At 42.5% G+C, this 17,857-nt stretch overlaps 1 protein-coding gene across 1 annotated transcript in view; it reads right to left on the bottom strand.

Annotated features, from left to right (window-relative positions):
• Positions 1-17,857, bottom strand: part of LOC140190840 (BICD family-like cargo adapter 1) — an 87,143-nt gene that overhangs the window by 6,859 nt on the left and 62,427 nt on the right. Inside the window, exons 5-8 of the mRNA XM_072247723.1 lie at positions 14,603-14,782; positions 9,875-10,093; positions 8,238-8,368; positions 6,058-6,178 (exon numbers count right to left, since the gene is read on the bottom strand). Of these exons, the coding sequence (XP_072103824.1) occupies positions 6,058-6,178; positions 8,238-8,368; positions 9,875-10,093; positions 14,603-14,782 (651 nt within the window). The remainder of the gene's footprint in view (positions 1-6,057; positions 6,179-8,237; positions 8,369-9,874; positions 10,094-14,602; positions 14,783-17,857) is intronic.

A 17,857-nucleotide genomic window follows, 5' to 3' on the forward strand; every position in this document is an offset into this window, starting at 1 on the left:
GGGGGTGGGGGTGGGGATCTCATTGAAACCTATTGAATGTTGAAAGGCCTAGATAATGTGGAAATGGAGAGGATGTTTCTGAGAGTGGGGGAGTCTAGGACCAGAGGGGACAGCCTCAGAATAGTGGGAAATCAATTTAGAACAGAGGCGAGGAGGGATTTCTTTAGCTAGAGGGTGTGAATCTGTGGAATTCGTTGCCACAGGTGGCTGTCGAGGCCAGTTCATTGGGTGTATTTATAGTGGAGGTTGATTGCTTCTTGATTAGTCAGGGCATGAATGGTTATGGGGAGAAGGCAACAGAATGGGGTTGAGAGGGAAAATGGATCGACCATGATAAAATGGCGGAGTACTTCACGGGCCAAATGGCCCAATTCTGCTCCTATGTATTACTGTGTTATTATTATTATTATTATTATTATTATTGTGGTATAGACTGGGCACCAGTGAGTTGACTGTTTTATTCTGAATGGTTTTAAGATGTTGCAGGTTGCAAAAGCTGCACCTCTCTAAGTAGGTGAAAAACGTGCTTTATAGGTGCTGAGAAGGCTGGAGTCAGGAACGGAATTACATGCTGTAGGATATCCAGTGTTTGACCTGCTCCTGTAGCCTGAAGATATCAAGCTGGTCCAATGAAGTTTCTGGCCAACAGGAATCCCCACGTTGTTGATAGTGGGGAACCGGTTACGATTATGCTATTGAATGTAAAGGGTTGTTCGTTAGGCTCTCTTGTTATAAATGATCATGAATTGACATGTGTACTGCATATGTCAGTGGCATGCAAGGGGCATATTGAAAACTAGGAAAGAGGGAAAAATGTTGTGTTTCACAGAGAGGGTCAGTGTAACATTACCAATAGTGAGGTATAGGAGAACTAATGAGAGGAAGGTGTCCTGTATGGAGAGGGGATTAGGGAGAACCATTAGTTATTCAGTGGGAAGGGACCCTAATGTAACTTCTACATTATGTAAGAGAGCAAGAAAATGGGTCAGAGTGAAGGCAGAAACTGGTTCATACTGATCTGGAATCAATGAAGAAGAGGTTGTGTGTGTGTGTGTGTGTGTGTGTGTGTGTGTGTGTGTGTGTGTGTGTGTGTGTGTGTGTGTGTGTGTGTGAGTGTGTGTGAGAGACAGAGAGAGAGAGAGAGAGTGTGTGAGTGAATGAATGTATGTGAGTGTGAGAGAGTGTGGGTGTGTGTGTGAGTGTGAGTCGTGTGTGTATGTGTGGTGTGTGTCTATGTATGTGTGTGTCGTGGAGTGTGTGTGTGTATGTGAGCGAGTGTGAGTGTGTGTCGTGTGTATGTGTGTGAGTGTGAGTCATTGTGTGTGTGTATAGTCTGCAGACATCAGTGCACACCCAGCACACCACCATTACAGGACTGACACACCACTCATTTCAGAGCCACAGGATATGAAAATGAACAACATCCTGAAAACAGCTATTAAACTAGATGAGCTCAGCAACAATTTCTACTCAGATTTTTATTTTGTTATGATAGGTTTATGCAATTCAGCAAAGACAAAAGATGACAAGTACTGTCCTGTAAATACCCACTGTTTCCAGTAGAGAAAAGAATCAAACACAAATATCTGCTGCATGTTTTCCCTTTTAGGTATAATTCATTGTTTGGTTGGTAAACACAACATCAGCCCCACGTTTCATACATTCTAAGTCACACACAGAATGAAAGGCTGTAGTTGGAAGTGTACAATCCGAGCCTAACCCCAGCCATGTTGAACCAGGACTTAAGGAAACATGGGACAGAAATGGCTTGTTGCAATTATTACTTTACATAGAAGTCCTTTGCTAATCAGAAGTGAGCTCGAGTGGAACTGACTGCTGCGAACTCCTAGATAATAAGGCAGCTGATGAAAAATAATGAATAACAATGGCATCATAAGCTACTGTTGTTATATTATAGCTGAGCAGGTCAGAAAGAACAACGATCATTCTTTTGGTAGTACTCCAAGCAATCAGTTGACCTTCTGTAATCACTGCCTGTATGAACTCCCTAAAGCCAGAATACACTCTTGCCTTCATCTGCCTTGCAGAGCTGGAAGCTTCATTCAGTGACACTTCGAAGATGGCGGATGAAGAATGCACATTACAAGGATGGGACAATAAAAAAGCAGCAACAACCAAAAGTAAAGAATGGATGGAATGTGGAAATATAATGAGCAGATGGGTGAGATGCTATAATTAAAGCTCACCTCAGAGGCAGGAGGGGGCTTACAATAGTCTGCTTGAACAGTAGCTGGGAGAAGCCACTAGATGAGAAACCAGAGGAGCCAGATAGTAAAAAGCCCTGAGGAAGCAAACTGTACCAGGAGAGAGGGAAGAAAACACAAGGCTGAAGCATCAAGAACATAGCATGCCTTTGTTGGATTACTTTAATACGAGGTTACTTGGGTGGAATACAATAGATCAGGTTGTACAAAACTTAATTCAGCATTCAATAAAATGATCCCATCATAACTGTTCACCTCAGATACCTATATCCACCGAGCTGATTCCTAATCCACACGGAGATAGTTATTGCTAAAGAATCCTGTGGATGTCAATACATTCATACTCAGAGCATTGCCACATATATACAGAAGCAATGGGAACATTATTCTACTTAAAAGAACCCCTTGACCCAACTCATAACCTTCACCTTTTCAAAGAATTTCTTTTTAAAGTATTTCCTCCACATTTACATAATTTATACCATGTTGTTCACAGGCAACCTGCACTCTTATACCTAGGAAAGTGCCAGGCAAAAGTAAAAACTATCATGAATTTAAATTGTGTATGATTCATGTAATAATTATAAATGCATACTTCAAGCACGTGTGTGGAAGAGATTTATTCATGATAATATTTTAAATATTTATTGAACAGCAAGAATCAAGAATTATGTTTAGCTCAAATTCATTATAATTTAATTACTTATCACAGGTTATTAAATATTTATGATTAACATTTAATGAGATATTTTAATGTTTCACCATTTTATTTTGTGGTCTTTTGTCTCGATCTTATCAAAAATGTAACTTGGAGTTGACCATAAATAAGCCCTTGTTAAGCGGATACATAGAGAAGTACAGCACATAAACAGACCCTTTGGCCCATCTAGTCCAAGAAAAAAGGTTTAAACTACCTAGTCCCATTGATCAGCACTGGGACCACAGCCCTCCATACCCCTACCATCTACCTATCTAAACTCCTCTTAAACGTTGAAATCAAGCTCACATGTACCACATATGCTGGCAGCTCATTCCACACTCTCACCACACTCTGAATAAAGAGGTTTCCTCTCATGTTCCCCTTGAACTTTTCACCTTTCACCCTTAACCCATGACTTCCAGTTGTAGTCCCACCCAACCTCAGTGAAAAAAGTCTGCTTGCATTTACCCTATCTATACCTCTCATAATTTCTCCTCAATCTTCTACCTTCCTAGGGATAAAGTCCTAACCTATTCAATCTTTCCTTTAAACTCGCGTCCTCCGGTCACGGCAACTTCCTTGTAAATTGTTTCTGTACTCTCTCAACCTTATTTACATATTTCCTGTAGGTAGGTGACCAAAACTGCACACGATGCTCCAAATTAGGCCTCAACGACACCTTATACAACTTCAAAATAACATCCCATCTCCTGTACTCAGTACTTTGATTTATGAAGGCCAATGTGCCAAAAGCTTTCTTTAATGACTCTATACACCTGTGACACCACTTTCAATGAATTATGGACCTGGATTCCTAGATCCCTTTGTTGTACTGCACTCCTCAGTGCCCTACCATTCACTGTGTGAGACCTACCATGCTTGGTCCTACAGGAGAGCAACACCTTGCACTTGTCTGCATTAAATTCCATCTTCATTCAACATTCAACAATATATTCAACTAAAATACTGGATTCATAATGAAGAAATATTTTGAGCATTTTTCTCAAAGGGTTCTGTATTTTTTTAATATGGGAGGACACATGTAGACAGGATGGAGAAGTGATGTGGAAGGTGGAATTTAACAAATTTACAGCCCTTTACAGTGGCCACCCATACATAATCTAGAGGTCATTGGACAGCAAACAGAAGCACAAAAACATCCTCCTCCAACTCTACGCTAATTGTTTTGCTAACCTAGACATTTATATAACCATGTGTTCAAAACAGCAGCTGATTTTGAAAGCTGCACTAGCATTCAATGACATTACTATCCAACTAACACCTAACACATTAAAATATTCTCCCAATCTCCACTGGAGAGCTAGCAATGATAAAGTCTACTTGGTGCACATCAAGAATCAATTCTACTGAAACAGGTGGGGGGCGGTGCATGGAGGCTTTGGAACTCAAGCAGCAAGGATGTCCTCCTATTATTGTACAGGGGCTTGTACTCTTTACTTACAAAATGAAGTACCTGCCGTAGAGGGAGTGATTCCAAAGTTCATTAGATAGGTTCCTGACATGGCAAAAGTATTGTGTGAAGAGGGTCAGCCCTGTACTCACTAGAGCTTAGAAGACTGAGAGGGGATACACAATGAAATACACAAAACTCTAACAAGGTTTGATAGATTGGCTACTCAGGAAGGGTAGATACCACCCTTCAAAAATCAAAGTCCCTGTGTTAGGATTTTAGGAAAGAAATGAGGAAAATGTCTTCACTCCAAAGTGATAATCCATGGAAATCTCTACACCAGAAGGCAGTAGAAGCCCAGTTACTGAACTGAAGGAAATAGTTACATTTCTGGATTCAAAAGGCATCAGGAGGGATGGAAAGAGAGCAGGAATAGGGTAATGAGGCTGATCAGCTAGTTTTGTTTGGAACAGTGGAGTGGGCACAAAGGCCAGGCAGCCTATTTCTCATTGCTTCTATGAGATTTCTCATTACCAGCGATAAGAATGAAAATTAGCCGCTTTTAATTACTTGTAACAACATCGGAAACCAAGGATATGATTTGGTAAGAAGCTGAAAGGATTGGATTATCTGTCTACTTTACACCCCAACAGTCATATCAATTAAAAGAGAAACCAAATGGGATGTAATCTGGGAAACCCATCTGCTTCTGATGATTTCCCGGCAGGTAGGTTCAATTACATTAACTCTGATTAGTCATAAGCACGGTCATTGCATATGTTACATGCTGAGGTCAAAACTCTTGTCTGCAGTAAGTTTCATTTAGAAACATAAACAATAATTCTTAATGAAGGTCTTTATCCTGATATATCGACTAACACGGAACCTGCCTGATATGGCATTTTCCGTTATTTTACACTTTAGCAATCTGCAATTAGTAATTTTAATTTGCGTTAGATCTAAATTTGCAGCTTGGATGTTTGGGCCCTGTATGTTTATAGGTTACCATGTCAGAGTAGGAAATGTTCTGGAACCTTTGTAGAAACAAACTCCCTAATATATAAAGACTTGGAAGAAGTAATTTATTCTGATCTTTTAAGATTAAAGAATGTATGTGAACTGCTATATAACTAGTTTAGCTGGGAGTAAGCTCACATTTCAAATGCCCTCATTCCATGCGCTACTGAGGAGATAACAGCAGTTTGGTTTACCATAGTCAGAGCCTGGCAAACTTTCTGGAAATGACAGAGAGAGATTTAATTGTATGTGTGGTATGGTTACGCTTAGTATTACCAAATATTCTGTACATGTTTTCAGAAAGCACATGTAAAGGTTGACAACTGTACAAAGTTGAAGACAGATTTATAGGGTGAGTTCCAGTTGGCAAGGACCACACATTAACTTGAAGGGGCTACAGCATGAATTGTGTCAGATGGATTTTTCTAAACAGATTAACCCTTACCAGCAATCTTATCTCAATATATAAAAAACTACCGAGGTAATAAAGAGATGGGTTTTCTTTTATGAGAAAGTTATCCAGTAGTTATTCCAGTAAATGGTGAAACAAACCTTCATATTCCATTCAAGAATGTATCACTCTTCTTCTGGTGACTTAATGATTTAAGATCTATTATAGAGACTAGTAATATGAATCAGTAAAAACTGGATTCACAACAAACACAATTAATTGGTGTTCGACCAAAGGGTTCATCCTGCCTTACCTGCCAAGCCTCCAGCTGTTGTGAGAGGTTGAGTTTCTGCTGGATTGCATCCAGGAGCTGGCTATTGAGTGACATCATGTCAATCTTACACTTGGCAAGTTCCATTTCCAGAGTATTTTTCCTGAAATACAAATTCAGTATTTAGCTTTTATTATAGCATATTACACGTTTTGTATCCACCTGTGTAGAATGTTGAATAAAGGACACCACACCAACTGGTGACTCAACGTTAACCTAAACCACAGCAACTAGTTTCATGATTCATAAGGGAATGATGACTGAACTCAAAAGTGTGGTTAGATTGCAGAAATTAGCTGCTTTTATTCCTACTCAGAATTCAGCATCATACACTAAATGCAGATGTGAATAGGCTACAGCTTAATACAGAACCTACCCAAGCCAATACTTTCTATATATGATTACAAGCAGTGATTGACTGGGGTACCAGAAATGTTTAGGTACAGGAATCAGGACTTTGAAGTGATTGGGAACAAAAAGAAAATGCAGCCCAATGGGTTAGTAGTCACAGCTCGGGTGGCCTCGATGCATTTTGGAAAGTCCAATCAGAGTAAGACTTATGTTACAAATGGTAGGCACTAGGGAGTACAAATCCACAGTTCACTGAAAGTGGTGTCATGGGTAGACAAGGTGCTGAAACAAGGCATTTGGCACGATGGCCTTTATCAGTCAGGGCATTGAGTATAAGGGTTGGGACATTCTGTTACAGTTTTACAAGTTGCTGGTGAGACCATGCTTAGGGGGCCTGAGTGATAGGGAGAGGTTAGCCAGAATAGCTCTTTATTCCTTAGAATGTAGGAGCATGAATGTAGAAAGATATTATAGAGGTGTGCAGATATTATGTTGCAGTTGTATAGGTCATTGATGAGGCCACGACTGGAGTAATGTGTACAATTTTGGTCATGCTGTATCAGAAAGACATGGTTAAACTGAATGCAGAAAGAAGATTTATGTGATGTTGCTAGGACTAAAGGACCAGGCTAGGGCTTTATTCATTGGACTGCAGGAGAATGAGGAGTGATCTTATAGAAGATTTTAACATTATGGGAGGCCTAGATAAAGTGGCTAGTAACAATCTTTTGTTTGAGGGGTCCTAAAGTAGGATGTGTAGAGGGGCAAAGTTTTCATGCAGAGGGTGGTGAGTATATGGAATGAGCTGACAGAGGAAGTAGTTGAGGGAGGTACAGTAGTATCATTTATGAAGAACTTGGACAGGTATGTAGAGGGAAGCAGCCTGGAGGGAAACGTGCTGAATGCAGGAAATAGAGAACAGCTAGGTGGACCACGTTTTCAGCATGGACTCATTGGGCGAAAGAGCCTGTATCTGTGCTGTATTGTGGAGGCAGAAATATTCATTACAATTAAAGGGTACCTGGATAAACATTTGAAATATGATAACCTACCTACACAGCTGTGAACTAAATTATCTGAAGTTGCTCCTTCTTTGTCCTGCATACACACAGGCCACAAATTTCATATGCTGCAAGGTTATGCACATTCGGTAAAGAATAAATAGGATGGGTTTATTTTCTCTTGAAAACAAACACAAAGGTGACCTCATAATATATATTAAATACTGACTTTTTTTCCCAGAATTTAAGAGTATTTTCAGCTCTGGGAAAGAGGTAATCTCAGTACGATAGTTTTGACTAGGACATTCAGAAAACAAATTGTTACTCAGAGTAGGAAAATGTAAATTTGCTATCACACATAGTAGTTGAAGAGAGTAGTATAGATTAACTAAAGTGCAAGATAGGGAAGGAAATGTGGGGAAAGGAAATGGCCTTTTGAGCTGACATAGGAAATATGGCAGCAGGCTTGTTTGGGGAGCAAAAGGCATCATAGAAGTATTTGCCAGTTTGAACTGTTCAATAAATTCCATGTGCTTCTGGATCAACATAATCCAAAGCTGTAGCTAGTCAATTGCTTTTAGCTTGGTGAGTCAGACAGCATGACTAACCACAATGGAGTTCCTTTCATAGATTTGCCTGATATACCGGGAGCTTATTCAGGCCATGTGCCCCTTTGAATGGAACTCATACCAGTATAAAGTACAATGGAAAAGGGATTATTTTAATCCTTGAAGTGTTTCTTTGGAAATCTGGCAGTTGGGACCAGTAGCTTGTCATCCTCTTTCAGATTTCTTCAAATAAGTTTCTTACCTTGCTATGGCTTCATCCCGGTCACTGAGAGCTTTCTGAAGCTGTCTGCCATGATCCTTTTCTTCAGTTGTTGCCTTCAGCTTGTCCCTCTCCTCTTTTATTGTATTCATTTCAACTCTTAGCAGCACCACCTGTCAGGAAGATTCATTCAACAGGAAGTTTTTACTGGGGTCTTACAGTTCACTAATCTTCATGCAGTGGGGTGGAAACTTTGCCTCAATTGCCTGCACTCAGATGGAGTTGCACTAAAATACATAGGACTACCTACAATGGAACTGAATTTCAGAAGCAAAGTACGACGGGCACTTACTGTACATAGAGTGGGCATCAAAAGTTGGAAAGGTGCATCAGTCTTAAGTTCTATAAAATTATACTAGAATTTATTATTGTGAAAAACAGGAAACAAATGTGATCACTTGACTTCTATTGCTAAATTTGGAAGAAAATTCACTGCCCTCTACATGAAAGAAGTCAAGAGAATGATGATGTACTCTCCTGTATGAGTCCAGCTTTAAAAATTTCTGTTTGATACCATTTATGGCAAAACAACCTTCTGACTGGCACTCCAGTGCTCATTCTAAATATTCGCCCACTCTAATCATGGCTACGTTGTGTCTCATTGTCAAAGTGAACTAGAGCAGCTTGTTAAGTCTCCATTAAGAGATCTCTCAAATCTGCATTCTTGACCACTTTAAAAGAAAATGGTAGCAGGACTATGGAAATATCACTATCTAGAAACTTCCCTCACATTATTAGGCCTTAATACTGGAACTCCCTACCCAATATGACTGTGGGAGTACCTTCATTAAATGAACAGCAGAAACACGATGGCTGCTGCTCACCATTTCTGATAAGCAAATAGAACAAGACAATTGCTTCCTTTCCTGTAGTGCCTACAGCTTGCAAATTAATTGCTAAAAAAAACCTTTAAATCCCTGTTGCTCTTTTGCTTACCATGCATTATAGTTATACGTTGTAGTTTCGCCAGGCTGCTAGTTCATTTTTATTTATGCTTGGTGATTTTTTTATACGCAAGGCAAGCAGCTTTGTGCAATGTTAATGGTAGAGGGAGTTTCCTACTGGGCTATGAGATAAATAACTGCAGTGGCTACAGCATCTCATCAATGCCACTTTCAAACCGTGAAAAAAGGAAATTACTCCACTAAGCCTGATGGTCACATTAACTAATATGATGGAGGATGGAAGGTAATTAGTTTTCTCCCTTCCCCAGTTGTGAGGAAGGGTTTTTGACCGAGATGTTAATTCCACAGATGCTGCATGGTCTGCTGTGCGTTTCCAGCATTTTGTATTTTCGGCCCAATCCTTCCTGTTGGCCTTCCCACTCCCTCCTTGAAAATGTGCCAGTCTCTGATCCCGAAACAGCCAGCCACATAGTGTGCTCCGATTTCCTATCACCCATTCTCAGCTCAGCTACTCGTCTACTCAAGCCCATGACTCTTAACTCCAAACCCAGAAGGGAGGAGGACTAAGTAGCACACTTGGAAGCACAAAAATGTGCAGTTCTCTAAAACTTGCAACCAACGCCAACTATATTACGATGCAGTTGGACACTGGCCAAAGTGGATGCTGTTCCACTCCAGCAACAGCAATCCAATGAACCCAGACAAGTAACATACCGTAGATTCATTTCCATCGAGAATGTTTTGGATTAGGCGTTTGAGCTCATGCAGTGCTGTGTGTAGGCTCCCTGTAGGGATATCTTTGGCAGAGGAGGTGTCAGAAGATTCATCCATGGAGGAGTCAGTAGAAAGTGCAGAGTCCGTGATGTCATTTCCTCTCAGGTGTGAGCAAAGTGAACGCACTTGACAGTAAGCCTCCCAGAGTTCTACTCTCAGCTGTAGTGAGACAAGAACAAAGCTGTCAAAGTCAAGATTGATTAACACACTTGGAAATTTCCTCCCGAAGATTCACTAACAACAGGCAATACAACTCTTCCTTGCTGTTTTCACCAATTGTTCTCATTGTCTATAATTCAACAACTGAAAGCTCTAAAATGATTTTCGGTGGGCTGTAATTATTGCGAGCAGTCACCTGTTTGGCTAAGGTGGCATAAAGTTGTAAAAGAGCACGGGACCTTTTGGGAGGCTGCAATCACAGCAATCTACTAGACACTCAGCAAAGGCCAATAAAAAGAAGTGCAATTTTAGTGGAGCAGCCATTGTGGGAGTGTGCCAGTGTTAAAGAGAACAGGCTTTCACACCACAAGCTTCAGCGAGATCGGGCGAGAACCAGCAAGTTTCTGGGAAGTTTTTTTTCTATTTCTTTGTCTATTAGTACATAGCTAGTGCGTTGAAAATGGTTCCAGAGTTGCTAGCATGGATACAAGATTGGCTGATTGGCAGGAGGCCAAGAGTGGGAGTAAAGGGGGCCTTCTGTGGTTGGCTGCTGGTGACTAGCGGTATTCTGAAAGGACCAGTGTTGGGAGTGCTTCTTTTCATGATCTATGTCAATGATTTGGATGATGGAAATGGTGGTTCTGTGGCCAACTTTGCAGATGATACGAAGGTAGGTGGAGGGGCAGGTAGTGTTGAGGAAGCAGGGAGTCTGCAGAAAGAGTTAACCTGTAGGTTGAGTCAGTAGTAAGGGAGGCAGATGCAAGGTTAGTATTCATTTCAAAAGGACTAGGATATAAAAGCAAGGATGTACTGCCAAGGCTTTATAAAGCATTGGTTAGACTGCACTTGGAGTACTGTGAGCAGTTTTGGGCTCCCTGTCTAAGAAAAGATGCTCTGCGATTGGAAAAGGTCCGGAGGACGTTCACAAGAATGATCCCAGGAATTAAAGGGTTAACTTACGAGGATAGTTTGATAGCTCTGGGCCTGTATTCACTGGAGTTTAGAAGAATGAAGGGGGATCTTATCAAATATTGAAAGGCCTGATGGGGAGAGGAGTGAGGGAGTCTAGGAACAGAGGGCACAGCCTCAGAATAGGGGGAGGCCCAGTTAGGACAAAGAGCAGGAGGAGGAGATTCTTAAGCCAGAAAGTGGTGAATCTGTAGACTTCATTGCCACAGATGGCTGTGGAGGTCAAACCATTAGGTATATTTAAAGTGGAGGTCCATAGGTTCTTGATTAGTCAGGGTATCAAAGGTTGTTGGGAGAAGGCAGGAGAGTGGGGTTGAGAGGGATAATAAATCAGCCACAATGGAATGGTGGAGCCAGATGGTGAAATTCTGCTCCTATGTCTTGTGGTCTTAAATCCTACTATCAACACAGGAAGCAACTGCTTAAATATTTTTCATTTTTATTCTTACTTTGTTCATATTACTGCACTATAATACCTGTTCCAACAAATTAACTAGGTGAAAAAACTAGTCACATCATTGAGGGAAATGTTATGACTTGAGTCTGGGAATGGATCAGAATATTTCAAGATGCAATTACTTTGTTTGGGAACATTAATACCTTCAGGCGATTCTAAAGTTTAGGGTTAAGGTACACAAACCACAGTTTACTCAAACATGCTGCTTGAAACATTAAAATCTCTGACCAAGTGGGCAGGTTTCACTCTGTAATTCAAAGGCTGAAAGAGAGACACAAAAACAGAGAGCAGAACTGTTCAGGGAAGGCATTTTAGAGCACTATGTCAGGATGAACAGAGTAAACAGTGGAACCTACAAGTGTAAAGCAACAAAGGAACAGGATTATAAAATAACAAGAGAACAGTTTACTGAGGTATTGACGAACTGTGTTGAATTAATGATAAAATAAGACAATGCATTATATATTACTGCGGAATTGCATCTTTTAGAGTTAATAGATGTTGTAATATGGGAACCTGAAAGTAATAACATTCATAATTTACATTCCTGATGGAAATGGGTAGTGGAGGTAAGGAGCCCTTTTGGATTCTGGGGGACAGGGATCATGACAAGACCAAGGTGGCACAATACCATCACTGAGCCAGTGGCCAGGGTTCTCTTCCTGAAGCTGTCTGTAAGGAGTCTGGACATTCTGTATATGATTGCTCCGGTTTCCTTCCCACATTCCAAGGATGTTTGCATCAGTAGGCTCACTGGTCACGTGGGTGTAATTGGGTGGCGTGGGCTTGTTTAGCCGAAAGAGCCCATTCCATGCTGCATCTCGAAATAAAATTTTTTAAAATAATGTTGCTTGTCCTTAATTTCCTTTCAGAAGGTGATGGGAGCTCCTCTTTGAAATGCAGCAGTCCCTCTTGAGAAGGCACTCCCACAGTAGTGTTGAGAAGGAAGTTCCAGGATTTAGATGTACTGACAATCAAGGAAAAGTGATACATTTTCAAGCCAGGATGTTGTGTGAATGGGAGTGGAAGCTGCAGAATATGATGCTCTCATATTGAGAGGTACTATTTGAGTAGCCTAGGCAAGCGACAACAGTCCATTTTGTAGACAAGACCCATTGCAGCAGTTGTATGAAGCTCATCAGAAAAATGAATGTTTAGTGTAGTGGATATGGTACCAGTCAAATAGGCCGATTTGTTCTAGATGGCATCAAACTTTCCGCATTATGGGAGCTGCACTCGTCCAGTTAATTGGAGAGTATTCTATTACAATCCTACTACCGGTTTTTAGATGGTGTAAAGAATTTTGGCTTCTAGAAAGTGAGTTAATCACTACCCGATACCCAGTTTCTGACCCACGCTTGTAGTCACAGCTTGTGTTGTTGATCCAGCTGAGTTTCCAGTCAAGAATGACATATGGTTTGTGGTATTAATAATGCCATTGAATGTCAAGAGTATGTAATCAGACTCTCTCTTATTGACCTCTTCTGCACCTAATATTTTTTGGTGCTTGTTAGCTCTTGCCTATGTTGACTTGGTCTTGCTGAATGCAAATAGGAGGTGCTTCATTTGCTGAGGAGCCGGGAACGGTACTGTAGATGCTGTAATCATCATCCAACATCTCATTCTGACTTGACGGTGGAAAAAGAATAACTGATTAAGCAGGTGAAGACAGACACTGTCATGAGGAACTAAGTGATGTTCTGGGGCTGGCATGATTGATCACCAGTAACCACAACTATCTCTCTCTTTGAGATACAACTTAGGCCATTCAGTGTCCACTGAACAGACCTTTTGGCTGTCATAGTCAAGTGCTGGCTTGGGGAATCACTTCCATCTTACCTTTAGAATTCAAAAAATATATCCAGTTTGGCTAGAGCTATGGCTGGTTCTCGAGTGCAGAACTTCAGCACAGATCTGCAATGTTTTCTGGTCTCACGGCCATCAAGTACCCTGATCTAGTTTTTGCTAGTTTATGTAGAGAATCAAATTGGCTGAGAACTGGATTTTGTGGAGATCACAGGAGAAAACAGAAACCATGGACTTCAATGCCACAAACAGTTGTGGAGGGCAAACCACTGGGTATATTTAAAGTGGAGGGTGATAGGTAGGTACCTGACATGGTAGTTGCAAACACTTCAGCTTTACCTTTAACATTCACAACCTGCCACTGCTGGCAGTGGGATATTGTTATACCTTCACCCTCCCATTGCTGGAGTCCACTATTCACTAGTATCTGTAGGAGAACTGCAGAGTTCTGATAGGATTTGCTTGCTCTGAGATTGCTTTTCCATGCTATTTTTATTCTTAAGCACATGTACTGCACTTCCTTTTGGCACCTCATATTCAACTATACCCAGTGCTGTTCTTGAATGTCCTTCTCCACAAAAAACTGCTGGAGGAATTCATAGGTCAGGCAGAGGGACAGTTGATACTTCAGGTCAAAACACCGCATTAGGGCACTTGTGTCTCCATGTCCTTCTCCAGCCTCAGTGAACTGGGAATGATTCTCCCTGGCTTGGCCATAATGATGGAGTGAGGGAGGTGCCAGGGCACAGATTGTGGTGCTGTACATTACTGCTGCTGGCATTCCACACTGCATTATATCGATGGAATGCTGATGTTTGAACTGTTAGATCTGTTTGGAGTTAACCCCATTCTGAGTGGCATGGAAGAACTGCAGGGAGGTAGTGCAGCCATCTCACAGCTTCAACTACTTGGGTCCAATCCTGACTTCTGCTGTTGTGCCTATGAAGTTTGCAAGCTCCCTGCGACCCTCGGGTGGTCTAGTTTCCTCTACATTGCAAGGATGTGTGGGCTGTTAAGTTAATCCCTGTTCTAAATTACCCCCGGTGCGAATGGCTGGTGGAAGAATCTGGTGGTGTTAATGGGTACATGTGTGAGGATAAATCACATGGAGTAAGAGGGAGAATGATTGCTTTAGAGCTCTCTCTATGTTGCAAGGAAATATGAGAAATATAAGAATATGATTACTGTGCCACAGAACACGGGAGGTGTCCTTATTATACCAAACATAGAGTTGACACGAAAGTTAATTCTGATATTTGGTGTGCATTCCTGTGTACCTGTTCTCTCTCCTGTTCCAGTTCCTCTGCCTCCATACTTTGCTCAATTTCAGACAATAATGATGTGCTCGTTGGACCCACACTATGCAAGCTGATCTCCTCATTCATTTCATCCACTTTCATTTGAAGCTGCCGGTGAGACATACGTACTTCGCGGAGTTCTATCTGGTTCTGGTGCAACTGTGAAAACAAAGCACAAGGCAAGATATTAGACCTGCTTCTGCTTAAATGGATGAACAAGTCAGTTCCAGTCAAAATCAAGTCTAGCCAACTCTGCTCTTGATGACATTCACTTACCTCCAAAACCAAACCCCTTTTGGTAACAAATACATCTTCACTGCCATGTCATGCCTTTAGTTATTACAAACATTAATAAAAGTGCAAGTAATTTTGAAAGGTGCAAGTTTTAGACATACCACTTTTAATATACTACCAGGCTTTTATAAGTGTGCATAAATATTGCAGAAGGCAGTATAAATATAGATTCTAATGGATCTGTGGAGTAATTACTTGTTCCATTTCCCTCTAATCACTCAAGACAACTTACTTCATAATATTGCTCTTCTGTTTTTGTCTACCACCTACCACCCTATGACCCTCCACATCCAACACGACACCCTGTGCAACCTTCACCATCTTCAATGGGATCCTACCACTAAACGCACCTTTACCTGCTCCCCCCCCCCCAACTCTCTGCTTTCCACTGGAGATTCCCCTGTCCATTTGTCCTTCCCCACCGATCTCCCTCCTGGCACGTATCTCTGCAAGTGACAGAAATGCTACACTTGCCCATTCACTTCCTCACTCACCTCCACTCAGAGTCCCAAACAGTCCTTCCAGGTGAGGCAACGCTGCCCCTGCAAACCTGTTGGGGCTTGTTGTACCTGGTGCTCCCAATGCAGCCTTCCCCACATTGATGAGACCTGATGTAAATTGAGGGATTGCTTTGTTGAGCATTTCCGCTCCATCCGCAAAAAGTGGAGATTCCTGGTGGCCAACCATTTTAATTCTGATTCCCATTCCCATTCTGACACGTCGGTCCGTGACCTCCTCTTCATTCTCAGGGTGGAGGAACAACACCTCACATTCTGAATAGGTAGCCTCCAACTTGATGGTGTGAACATAGATTTCTCTTTCCGGTAATTTTTTTCCCTGCCCCTTCCTCTATTCCCTACTCTGGCCTATTACCTTTTTCCTCACCTGCCTATCACCTCCTCCAGGTGCCTCTCCTTCTTCTCCTTTCTCCTGTGGTCCACTCTCCTCTCGTATCAGATTCCTTCTCCAGTCCTTGGCTTTTCCATTTATCATGTCCTAGCTTCTGACTTCATTCCCTCTCCCCCACCCACCTGGCTTCAGCTATCAATTTCCAGCTTGTACTCATTTCTCTCCCCCTTTTTTATTCTGACATCTTCCCCTTTCTTTTCCAGTCCTGATAAAGGGGTTTGGACCGAAACCTCAACTATTTATTCATTTCCATAGATGCTGTCTGACCTGCTGAGTTCTTCCAGCATTTTGTGTGTGTTGCTACGGATTGGCCCATTTAAAGAGCATTGCATCCCCCATCACACTAGCTGCTGTTTAGTTGGTGACATCACAGTGCCAGCAGAGTTTAAACCTAGTGTGTGGAAACCATGGACTCTCTCTTATTTCTCTCCAGGACGCCATGGTGCCGTAGGACCAGTAAACAGTGGAGGTGTGCTGCAGTAAAGAGGGCCCGGGTGCACACTTCAGATAAGCACTTGCAACTGCGTGCATGTTTAGTGTCTGTTTTGTCCTGCCACTTTGGGCATTCAGTTTAGATGAGCATTCGTAACTGAGTGAAACTTGGAGGGTTTACTGAATGTTTAGTGCATGTATTGCTCTGTAAATAAATACTTAACTTACTTACCTGTAGTGAGCGTCTTCTGTCCCCACTCACTGAACCCGCAAACCTGATTTCACTCAACAATTGGCAGCATCTGTCTTGTAAATAAATAGCTAACCTACTTACTGCTGGTGAGTGTGTCTTCTGTCCCCACTCACTGAACCCGTGAACCTGATTTCACACAACAATTGGCGCTGCGAGCAGGGTTCAATGATGGACCAGAAGATCAAGAAGACTGCAGACCCCAAGTGTGAGTAGTGCCAAGTCCTGGGGTGCGGCATTTGGGAGTCTTGCCAACCTATTGGCAGGTTATGGGAAGCCAGTAGACTGGTCAGGTAAGTTGGATTCCTGCGGGGTTAAAATGGGATACAACATCATGTCTATGCTTAATAAGAAAGGGCTCCCCTAGAGCAGGGGCTCCTAACTTTCTTTGTGCCATGGATCAAAACCATTGAGCAAGGGGTCTGTGGACAGCAAGCTATGAAACCCTGCCCTACAGCAAGGGGAGCCCGAGGGGCAGAGGGGTGACCTTTGGCCGCTGGCAGCCATAGTAAAGCAGCAGTACACAACAGTCTCACAGAAGGCAAAAGAGATAGAGTTTGAAAAATGAAGTGGAAGGGCTAAACCAGCAATGTGTCACCATGGGGGAGATTGCCCAGTCAGCACAAACTTCAGCTAAAGAGATAGGGGACAGGAGCATGGAGATGGCTAGTAAAGGTACAGTAGTTAGAGGCTGCTGCAGGACTAACTGGCAACCAGGCCTATTAAGGTCTGAGCTCTGAAGTTGCAGGAGGTGACACCGACACAGCGATGTGGGATGCAGACATTTGGTTACATTGTGAGGATGGGTAAAAGAGATTAGAAGAGAGCCTTGGGAATCCCCCTCTAAGTGAGCACCTTTTCCCCATGCAGCTGTACCAGTACAGGCCAGACCAGTGGCCACATCGTACCAGAACTGCCAAGGGGTCTGTCGGCCTAAGTTTCCACAGAACAGGGTGAGGAAGAGCAGCAGGCCGCGGGAGAGGGACCTGGGGTGGATAACACCGCGGGTCTCACTAAGGCGACTGCCGCCAGGGAATTCTCTGCTAAGGAACTGGCGGAGCAGGGAGACAGGTGTGGGCAGAAGCAAGGCGAGCCTCTGCCTAGGTGGTTGCTGAGGATCTGTGATGCAGGGAGTGCAGGAGGGAGTCTATCCAACAGGCAGGTGGGTGTTGGGGGTGTGGGGGATGGATTAACCATGCCCTGTGAGTGCCTCCTGCTTCCCACTAGGGTGAGGAGTCGCAAAGGGGCAGAGTGATAGCGGCAATTAAGGCCAGGTATCCCTCATCCTCGAGTGGGATCTACAGCCCCAGGAGGAGTGGAGTGCATTGGAGGAAGGGACCAGAGCCCTT

This window comes from Mobula birostris, chromosome 31 (genome assembly GCF_030028105.1).
Source record: "Mobula birostris isolate sMobBir1 chromosome 31, sMobBir1.hap1, whole genome shotgun sequence".
NCBI lineage: Eukaryota > Metazoa > Chordata > Chondrichthyes > Myliobatiformes > Myliobatidae > Mobula > Mobula birostris.